The sequence below is a fragment of the Colias eurytheme genome, chromosome 14 (genome assembly GCF_061535395.1).
Source record: "Colias eurytheme isolate Ceu_HAF_F1 chromosome 14, ilColEury1 Martin Lab GWU primary, whole genome shotgun sequence".
NCBI lineage: Eukaryota > Metazoa > Arthropoda > Insecta > Lepidoptera > Pieridae > Colias > Colias eurytheme.
Genome location: NC_142993.1, coordinates 3,696,997 through 3,708,441, shown reverse-complemented (window position 1 = coordinate 3,708,441; position 11,445 = coordinate 3,696,997). Strand labels below are relative to the sequence as shown.

The window sequence follows — 11,445 nt, the reverse complement described above, 5'->3', positions numbered from 1 at the left end:
TGTACAAAAGCTTCGATTGAAATTCACATTTAATTTAAACTCAGCCTAGAATGAAAATACAAGAGTTAATCAAACCCGAAGTGACAATTAGCACCGGTGATACTTATTCAATAAACTCACCGTCGAAAATATGAAAGGCAAGTGAAAATAAAGCCAAATGCAACAGGTTTTTAATCGTGGGCTCAGGGTCGGGCAAGGCTAGGCTTCGCTTTGCTTAAATATAAGTAATTAGTGATAGTTAACATAAGTATGAACAAGGTTCTGTTTCATTTTTCGTTGGAGAAGTGGCAATAGACACAATATTATAGACGACTGAAAACAAACATACCTAAATGGGGTTAATTACCTTCTTGACCTCAATAAATAATTATTTTTTGTTGATGCAGTTAACTACCTAAACATTAAAAATGTAAAAGGTAAATTTTAATACAAAGTTTAGTATAAATAGAATGTAAGTCAAAGAGTATATAATGTATATGTAAGTATACGGGCTTTCAGACGATTAGACCTTAGAGCCTAGATTAAATCTTGCACCTGACGCTAACGTACATTACAGACTTTAATAAAATATTTCATTTTGAAAAATACACGTTGTTTTTAATAAAAATAAAATAGTCTTTACTTAGCAAAAGCTGCAACCTCTGGAACACCGAACACCTGTATCTTATCGTACATATAATAGCACAGTAGTCAGTATTACAATTATGAATTAGGGTTTACATAGATGGTTAAAAATTATTCTTTTTGAGACGCACGAACGAACGAACGGATAGTTAAATGTAAATTTTCAATAAAATAGTACCTAATAACTATTATCATATTCTATATTATTGTCCTTAGATAAGGTCCCAAAGCTTAATAAATAAATTAATAAAATTGTTTACGATTTTTTTTGTGAACTACTTCAACGGATAAAACGTACTATACACGTGCCTATTTTTTATCACAGAACACTAGCCTGTAGGTACATACTCCTGCTATTTATTAATACACACTAGTATATCCCACAAAAAAAATCTGTAGTGTTTATTTATTTATTTATTTATCCTTTATTGCTCTTAGATAACTTAAATATTAACTTAATATAATTATAAATTATAAAATTTAATTAAAACAAATGGCGCTAAATAGCTATTTCTAGTGTTCTATTAATTTAAAAACAATCAAAATTTTATTCTAATTTTTTCTTGCCCCTGCGACATGCCAGTATTCCAACACCAATGTAGCGGATTTAAGAGCGGATTAAATAAAAAGTCCAAGTAAATATCGCTTTAATTAAAGATTCCTGAAATTTTTGCAACCAACAAAAAGAAAGAATAAAAAAGTAAAATATCCGTAGACAGAGAAACCAATAGACAAATTGATATCTTATGTCGCATTCACACAAGAAAAAGAGCAACTTATGCCAGTGTTGTGTAAAGAAATGAGAGAGAATGATAAAATTTTTTGTTTCACCCAGCGTGCCACTTTTTTCAAGAATAGCAACCTACTTTGATAAACAAAGTTTGACAGCTAGCTATCGTCTTCCTTAAAAATATAGTTTTTACATGTTATAAGTTACGTAATTCATGGTATGTTTGGTTTCGAATGATTTAGAATTACTGTTAATACTTTATAAAATAATACCATGGTGCGGTGAGCGTTAAAGGGTGTAAAAGTGATAGTGGAACGAAAATGCCTGGATTGTCTTTTCACTCGTAAGTATACAACTCTTTATCAGTTTATAGGCCTTCATGATATTTCAGCGTGTTAATATATTGTGTATCACGTGCTGTTGACTTGAATACATTGTTTAAAAACCACAAAAATAACAATTATAACTTTTAACCTAAAAAATTTTGTGTTGCCAACTTTTCTACAAATTGTTACCCACTATTATGGGAAATAATAATATATATTCTGCAGTGTGTATTTAATTAAATATCTGAAATATTCAATGGCTTGTTCCAGTTTTCCTGAACCGGATAATTTACGACAAATTTGGATTGTAGCTACAGGATGAACAGATTGGAAACCAAAACCGAAGGTTAGAAAGTATTACGGCAATCACCACCACCGCGACGCTGCCCCGCCGAAGACAATGGACACTCTTGGTTCCAACATTGAACCGGAGGGACGTAGTTAATTAAGTTAGAGATAATTTAAATGTAATTTTTTTATTACAATAAATTATTATTAAGTAAATTTCGTTTTTTTTTTGCGCCTTCGCGGGTCGGTCAATATAATTAACGTGTGTACATCTGTAAATACTTACGAAAATAAACATTCTTTTATTTTTTTTTATTTTATTTTATAAAAAATAAAACAAAATATCGTATTTTATAAAAAATAAACAATCTAGTTTTCATCTACAGTATCATTACATACACAATTTCATATGGGATTATGATAATGATATATATTCATATTATACAAATATACTAGCTTTCCGCCCGCGGCTTCGCCCGCTTTGTCTAAAACATAATAAATTATATAATAATAATTATATGTATAATAAAACCTTCCTCTTGAATCACTCTATCTATTATAAAAAACCGCATCAAAATTCGTTGCGTAGTTTTAAAAGATTTAAGCATACATAGGGACATAGGGACAGAAAAAGCGACTTTGTTTTATACTATGTAGTGATAGGTATGTGTATATACATAATATGTATTACCCATCTAAAAGTAATATGTTTATAATATACTAGTTGCGCTCCGCGGTTTCACCCGCGTGGCTCCACTCCTGTTGGTCTAAGTCTTATGGTACAATATAGCCTTCCTCGATCAATGGGCTATCTAACACTGAAAGAATTTTTCAAATCGGAATCAAAGTAGTTCCTGCGAATATCCCTTCCCTCCTCACCTAAGTTACCCTGTCCCGCACTACGCCTCCTCATTGTATTAAACAGTATACCTACTATTTTCTGTAAATTGACACTTTTAAAAATTCATTATATCTTTTGAATGGAATATCGCGGACTTTCTTGTAGATATTGGTCCATTCTATAATACCGTAGAACATTTATTTGTTCTATTTTCAATAGATTCCGCAGCGCACGCGATGACAGAATTTTTATTAAGGATATATTATTGCATTTTTGGAAAGGATATCTAATTTTTTTGAAAATGCAATATAGCTTATGCTGCTGAGTGAAGATGCAGCTTTCTAATGGTGAAAGAATTTTTGAAATCGGTCCAGTAGTTTATGCGTGAAAACCATACATACATACATACATAATTACAAACATTTCCTCTTTATAATATTAGTATAAATTAGTATAAACATGTAAGTAATGTGGATATCTCATTATTATCCACTTATGTTATGTGAATAATGATAGAGAGATTTGTATTTTACAAATTGCGGGGTAAATTTTCCCTCACATGGTAACCCTAAATATTGTGACGTATTCTTTTTTATCTCTTTCTGCGACACGCATTGCCGGTGTCTATTGGATTCTCTGTCTACGAAAATATCCAATAATTTAACATGACAATTTGTTTTCTTCTGCATAGAACAGATCTTGGAACAGATAAATGTTTGAAATAAAAAATTCATTTATCTGGCAACATTAAGCTACTTCAAAAAGACTCCGCTCTAATGCCGTCAATCGCACTAATAAAAAAAACAATCACGATACGCACCGCACCTATCTTTATCTATTGCTGGCGTTTGTAATTTGTATTCGTAGTAGCAGTACTTTCCGACGTGTATTTTTAATAAATATAGTGTAATTACCTATTGAAAATATGAGGAAAGTAATATTTTTGTGTTTATTATCGCTGTCTCTGTGCCTCGGCAAACCTGCTGATAATCAAGGTAAGATTACCAGAACAATCTGGCATCCATCAAATTATACTGCGTTTATATATTCATTTTTTCTCATGGATAGCTTGTGTTAACGATTACAAAACAAGTTATTCTCAATAGTTGATCACTAATGAGTATTGCACCATATTTTGTCTCCAATGGTATGAGACAAGTTATTATTTATTATTTTCCTTTTCAATAAGCCAGAAATTGCAGAAAATAGCTTTATTTACTCAGAAGTATGGTTTATTTTTCTAGTAAGATTCATGATAATATTATACAGAGAGTTTTTACGACAAAAAAGTGACTTGCGACGAAAGAATTCAGAGGGAAAGTAATGTTCGCTTTAATAGATTGCAATTAAGAAATAAATAACTGTTTAATGATCGGCTAAATAATGAAACATAATATACTCAGATAATGCAGGCATTTAACCTCGGTATCATACATAGTGTATTCTTTGTTTTGGTTTCGATACATGATGCATACAGAAAAATAAAAATATTTTTAATTTTATAAACAAAGCTAAAGTACCTAGCATTTATTGTTTTGTGTCCGTACATTTCATGTATCCGCATGTTGAATTTAACTAAGTATAAAATTTATATCAAGCAAGATATTGTTATAATCCTAATTTTATAAATTTAGATGAGATTTGGTGCGGATATAATTCGAGACCCAAGAAAAGACATAGAATAGTTTTTATCTTGGAAATCTCATGCGAAAGGAAACTATGCGAACGAAGCCGTGGGCGAAAAGCTAGTTCCTTAAAAAAACCATATTCATATTATATGCATTATCAATCAACCAAAGTCAATATCCAAACTTATGTTTCTAAGAACATATTTCAATGTTTGCACCTCTACTACAACTAGATTTCCTTTTAAACTGCAAGGTAGTAATTTCCAGTTCGTCAGACGCTGAACACTACCATTTACATACATAACTATTGAAATACAGTGTCTTGAGGTAATTGTAGGAGCGATTATTATAATAGGTATCACTTGTGCCATAATAATTGGTTGGTATTTTCTAAAAATAATTTCATAGGCCTTAGTAAAGGTTGCATGGAACTTTCAAATGTATACACATGCATGTGAATTATTTACACTTCACTGGCTTGCACTCATATCTTTTACAAATATCAACAACCTCAGGAAAAATATAGAATTACATGTCATCTTATCTTTTGCTTGGTCTAAACTCTAATTATATTTACTGTAAATATGATGTTAAAAAATCATTTATTTAAGTGTATTTAATATTTATTACATTATGTCTCAATTAATACATAATTAGAGGGCATGGAAAGTATATTACTGTGATAAAATAGTGATGTAAATGACCTTAGATACTTGTAATTGGAAATTCATATTATCATTAAGTAAACAATGTACCTATGCAGTTAGAATTTAACCAATGTTTAACAAGTACCTACATTATATATTTTTTATTGCAAGTCTTGTTATCTTGAATATTGTCTTACTTAGAAGCTCATCATTAGATTAACAAATATGTAAAGTAGTTATGTCAACTCTATTCCAATAGATTGTTGATAAGGTCCAAAATAATGTTATAATACCAGTTTAAAAATATTCAAATTTGCATAACCGGTATGAATGTGTATCAAACCTACATGAGGTTGAATTAATTCTAAATTGGTTGTAAAAAAGACTGCTTAGTTTGGTTTTCCATAAAAAAATTATATTAGAAAATAATTGTTTGTTTCGCAACAGTTTGGACTCACAAATATTATCTCTTACTAGCTGCTCCGCGCGGTTTCACCCCCGTGGCTCCACCCCTGTTGGTCGCAGCGTGATGATATATAGCCTATAACCTTCCTCGATAAATGGGCTATCTATCACCGAAAGAATTTTTCAAATCGGACCAGTAGTTCCCGAGATTAGCGCATTCAAACAAACAAACAAACTCTTCAGCTTTATAATATTATTATCTGATATCTCTTATATTATTGTAATACTTTGGTATTACATCATATATTTTATCCTTTATTTCAAGTCAAAATGTTGCAGTCTCTTCCCATTTATGAAACTGATAAGCATAAATTATTCCAATTAATAAATTAAACAATTAAGTTTGAAAATGTCACCTTTTATGTGTCTCTAAACCTTCTATCTACCAAATACAATACAGTAATGTTATGTTCTTTAACTTTTGAAGCATAAGCAAAACCTTTTTATTTTCAGGTGCACCTGGTGTTCCATCCCCACCAGCCCCCTTACCATCACAGCCTCCAGTCACAGTTAGTCCAAATGCGCCTGTAGCCCCTAATGCGCCTAAAATCACTGCTCCTGTTCCAGTTCCCATTATTGTTCCAGTACCCGGTCCAACACCCAATCCCAATTCACAGGTGAAATCCGAACAAGCTGCTAGTCCAGCTGCACAAGCACCTGCAAAACCTGTAGATTCCGCTCCCGCTCCCGAGAAACCTATTGCGCCTGCTCCAGTACCGACCACAGACAATAATAAAACTACAGAAAAGAAAGTCGAAATCCCCCCTCAGGGCAAGCCTCAAGAAGCCCCAGCGAACAAAACGGACGAAGCACCCAAAACCCCCGTTCCAGTACCTACTGAGAAACCTAGTGAGCCCACAAAACCTACTGTTGCACCAAAGGACGATGCTGCAGTTCATCCCATTGAAGCACGATCAGGGTTAGTTTACTATATCCATACTAATATTATAAATGCGAAAGTAACTGTCTGTCTGTCTATTACTCAATCACGCCTTAACTACTGAACCAATTTCCATGAAATTTGGTATAGAGATATTTTGATACCCGAGAAAGGACATAGGCTACTTTTTACCCTGGGAAATAGGATAGGTTTTATCCCGGAAATCCCACGGGAACGGGAACTATGCGGGTTTTCTTTGACTGCGCGGGTTAAGCTGCGGGTGGAAAGCTAGTCTTCTATATAATTATAAATTATAATGAATCGCCTAATTATTAGGCCTTAATGTATTGGTAAGCGCAGATTTTGATAAAGGCTTAACCGATTTTATACTTTTCTTTTTAATATTCCTTTAAGAATGAGGAATATTTATACTATGGAGAGAAAACATAAACATGTACCACAAACAAAGCCGGGGCGGGCCGTTAGTTATGTATAATTCGATTTTCCTACTATCTCATACCTATTAATAATCAGCATAAATTTGATGTAATCTGAAATGAGATTTTATAAATCTATAAAATTAAGATGCATATCTTGCTTTTACAAACACAGATAATATTTAAATTTTAAAACAGGTCTCAGAGAACAGTTTCCACTTGATTCATGTGCTTCAACTTAAAAACATTCCACAGACCTTCTTATTTCTTAAAATCGAATAAAATATGATGTGTAAGCATTTAAACTAAAAAACAATACTTTCTTTTTCGTTCTTATGTTATAAACGCGAAACGTAAGAAAGTTTGTTTCTCTTTCACGAAAATACAACTGGACGGATTTAGATGATACTTGGCAGTCAAGTAGGTTATGTAGGTAACAGAATAACACAAGAAAATAAATCCATACTTCTGTGTTCGTCCACGGAGGTGTGACACAGCTGCTAGTAGTATGAAAGAAACAAAGATGTTTTTCAAAAGAGAATATTTTAATTTTTAGCGGTTATTTATTTTAATTTTATAATAATTATTAATTAGGTATGTACTATTATAATTCAATTTTTTTTCATGTTGTCAATTCTTCTCATTCTAATTATTGACCCCAAACTATTTTTTATATTCATTCATTTTACAAATTGCTATTTCAGATTTGATGGTCCTAGTTTCATTGGAGGCATCATATTGACTTTGGGACTCCTTGCTATCGGCTTCATGGGCTTCAAGTACTACAAAAATCAAACTGAGAGAAACTACCACACTCTTTAAGTATAATGATATATTTTTAAGTGCACCAAGCTATTTTAAGTTTGTTTATTATATTGTAACCTTGGGTTATAATGTATTTGCTGCAATGTTGTTAGAGCATTGTTTTTTCTTCATTTTAAACAAGATTTAAATAAGTATAATTTATAAATAACATTACATTTTAGTTAATGAGTTCATTTTTGTTTTCTGATTCTATGAGGGAAAGTTGAAAGAATCAACTTCATTGCAGCAAAACAATACTCAATTTTTATATCTGGATGAGATTTGATTAAGTTTTATTAGTTAATTTTAAGTGCACTTTTTAATACGTCAAAAAATCTATAACAGGGTTTTATTGCGTGTAGATAAATTTCTTACGTAAAGATTGTGTAATATTATGGTGGCTGGTTATTATTTTTATAACATGTCCGAATTTATATACTAGATCTGTATGAGCCACTAATCTGTAGTTTAGTTTTATGTTACATTCATAATTTGGCATTTAATTTTAATTTTTCTTCTAAATATTAACTTTAAAAAATGTGTGTATATATTTGAGCACTTGTGATCTAAAACAGTAATCTTTTCTAAGATCTGAAAATTTGCTAAACTGATATTCTATAATATTGTGTGTTGAATTTATAATAGAGTTTTAAAATTTATAAATATATTATATGTATATGTAAATGTTGAGTATTTCGAGTGCAACTAAGCCTTAGGCAATTTTACTCTTGTATTATTTTGTGCCATTCGCTCCTCAACCATATATTGTTTGTTTCACGTCTTTTTCCAAAATTCGCCTAAGTAACTGCACTAACATGTATATAGGTGTAAGTTTATAACTAAGAGGAAAATGTGATTACGAAAATGAGGGTCTAAAAATTTAATCTAACCAAGGTTAGGTTAGAACATTCTGTTCAGAATCTCTGTATTTCTCACAAATATTTGTCTAGCTTTTTTATTGAGTCTCAAATAAAACAGTAATTGCGCCAAACTATCCTGTCAAATTATTTACCCTTGTTTTATACTGACGAAAGTTGATTCCATCCTAAAGTGCTCTTAAATCTGAACTATTTATAATAGATTACTCGGACATCACTCATGTCACATTCAATAGTTGTGTTTAATAAATGTTTAAACAATAATGCTCTTTCATTTATATTACAAAATCAATGAATTAATAACGTAAAATGTATTAAATAAAAATCTTTATTTACACATACCTATTTAAATTAGAAAAATACATGATTTCTTGTTAATATTCTAGTCATTCATGATTTATATTTGCAATATACATAATTTAAAATGGGCTAAAATGTAAATAAATGAAATACAGCAAGACTTACACTGGGGCCGACATTACGATTTAGGTCGCCATATTTTAAATTAGCAAGTAAAAATTCTCCTTCCTTTTGAGAACAACTTTCATATGCAGTTAGCAATGATTTTGGAGTTTTGTACACATTTGTTATTGCTAAAGCTTTTTCAACAGACATTCCTTTCAGCTGAAGCAAAATCTTTATAAACATTTCTGTGACGGTTAATACCTTGTTTTTAATAGATGCTTTATTGAAATACTCAAATGTCATTAGCATGCCATTAGCTGGGTCACAACTTGAACCTTGCAAGAATTTACCCTGAAATAAAACCATTATAGATGGCATTATACTATAAACATTTAACTTTATATGTACTTAAATCCTTTGATTTGGTATTTTTTTTAGTATTCTAAAATTACCTTGTATTCTTCATCCAGCCTCTTTGTCATCATAGCCAGAAATCTATTTGTTTTCACCAATGAATCAGTTGCATATACCTTAAATCCATCTTGAATTCTAGTATTAGCAAGTGCTTGTAAAAGAGATGGCAATGGCAATCCTACATGCTTATTCTTTTCATATGATTCTATTAAATATATAACATTATGCAAACCACTTTTACGCAATCTGAATTTTTGTTCATGAAATCTACCATCTTTTATACTTGATCCTAAATCATCCATCCTCTTTCTTTCAACAACATATGGTAGAACTAGTTCAGTCCCATTAGTTTTATGTCTTGCAATCCATGTAAAATCTCCCACTTTAAGACTTCTTGCCTCATAATTGAGATCAGGATAAACACGAAATGGATCTGGTGTATTTGCATTTCTAAAAAAAGGTGTATAAAATGTTAATTTTATGTGTAAGTAGGTATATAAATAGGATAGAATTAGTGAAAGAAACCCACCCATGAGTTTCATGTTTATCAATTATTAATACAACATCAAATGAATTTGGTTCCATTGTAATTATACTTGTAGCTAATTGTGGAACACCTTCAGTATCATTATTCTTATCTTCATTAATTCTAATTGGATTATCTATTCTGATTAATTCTGGAAGAGGGTTTGTAATAATTTGACTTCTAGTTTCTTGTGGTGGAGATTTGTGAAATATCATATTGTTGATAGAAGGTTTATCTTTATTTTCCTCCCATAACTTATTTGCCAATGAAGTGCCATCTTCTGTCAGAGAATATTCTGCATACTTATGTTTTGCCATTTTCACAAGACCTTTACTTATTAATCTTCCCATATTTGACCAAGCGGAATACCTTACAGACTTAGACACTGTGAATGATTCTTCGCAATACTTTTGAGCTATTTCAATCAGTTCACCTTTTTTTAAAGAAATTCCATTGTTTTTCTTTGAATGTTCCAATAAACCCATAAGTATTCCATAGCCGCCTGATCTAAAGGCAGGCTTATAGATATTTCTTTGTTTTTGGTTTGGAGATATATCAGATTGATTTTTATCAGTAACCTTTTCCACTACTTCACTGGCACTGGGTGGATCATCATCATCAATATTTATTACTTCCAAACTATTGTCTGTGCTTATACATTTAGAATTCTTCAAAGATTGATCCAAATATAAACATATATTTTTATTAAACCCTTTAAGAATTGCACAATCAGCTCCAGATTTCAAAGGTAATGGATATTGGGACAGGGAATTTAATGCTGTTCTAAATATTGGTTCATGCTTACTTTTTTTTGCTTGTGCATCAACCAACAGATTTTTAAGACATTTCTCAAAATATTTATTTGGCTTCCTTCTTTTAAATGTTATTCTTTTTCCTTGAGGTGAATTCATTGTTGTGTTGAAACTGACAAGTGACAACCTATACGTTGTTTTGTTAAAATCGAATATTAAAAGTATATTGTATTTTATGTAGATACTAAAAAGTAAAAAGCGAGTATAATAAAAAATAAGGGCAAGGGGTAGATAAATAATTTTTCATTGAAGTAGAGACCACAAAACTCAAGACTCCAGAGCTATTTAGGGAGCCACATGTAGGGCTTACTAGTTAGTATTTTTTTTTTATGTTCACCACTTTACTTACCTTCGTGATTACATATTACATAAATACCGCGTATTCGTATATTTTTATTATTTGTTTTTCGCGCACATGTTTTGAAATTTGAAGCCTGAAGGCCTATTCACAGAGTTACAAAATATTAATATGTACAGAATATGTCCTTGTCAACTATTGACATCACAGAGCAAGTAATAGCATCTACAGACGCTCCGATTTGGTTGGTGCCAACCATCCGACCACGACCAAATCGGAAAGTGTAGAGAGCGGTCGGTCCGACATAATTATTATTAATATTGGTTTGACGTGGTCGGATGCGCCGGCGGTACCGACCAAACCAACTTCCTATCCGATCCAACCAAATTGGAACGTCTGGAAGCTTTGTTCCGACCAAATCGGCTCATTCCATAGAGTAATA

The 11,445-nt window shown here is 31.4% G+C and overlaps 2 protein-coding genes across 3 annotated transcripts; one reads left to right on the top strand and one right to left on the bottom strand.

The window, feature by feature from the left end:
• The first annotated feature begins 3,606 nt into the window (after nucleotides 1-3,606).
• On the top strand, nucleotides 3,607-8,664 carry LOC149902781 (uncharacterized). Its single transcript, XM_090109164.1, has 3 exons — nucleotides 3,607-3,804; nucleotides 6,003-6,468; nucleotides 7,571-8,664. The coding sequence occupies exons 1-3, from the start codon at nucleotides 3,735-3,737 to the stop codon at nucleotides 7,686-7,688; spliced, it is 654 nt and encodes a 217-aa protein (XP_089965290.1). The 5' UTR covers nucleotides 3,607-3,734; the 3' UTR covers nucleotides 7,689-8,664.
• Nucleotides 8,665-8,860: 196 nt separating this feature from the next.
• mus81 (mus81 structure-specific endonuclease subunit) lies at nucleotides 8,861-11,178 on the bottom strand. 2 transcript variants are annotated; one of them, XM_090109162.1, is made up of 4 exons: nucleotides 11,055-11,178; nucleotides 9,897-10,889; nucleotides 9,406-9,817; nucleotides 8,861-9,304 (listed from the first exon to the last, which is right to left on the bottom strand). In XM_090109162.1, exons 2-4 carry the CDS (start codon nucleotides 10,802-10,804, stop codon nucleotides 8,978-8,980), a joined length of 1,647 nt encoding a protein of 548 aa, XP_089965288.1. In that variant the 5' UTR covers nucleotides 10,805-10,889; nucleotides 11,055-11,178; the 3' UTR covers nucleotides 8,861-8,977. The 2 variants fall into 2 exon arrangements, with proteins under 2 accessions (XP_089965288.1, XP_089965289.1); XM_090109163.1 differs by having other exon boundaries at nucleotides 9,897-10,832; nucleotides 11,055-11,149.
• Between the last annotated feature and the right edge of the window lie 267 nt (nucleotides 11,179-11,445).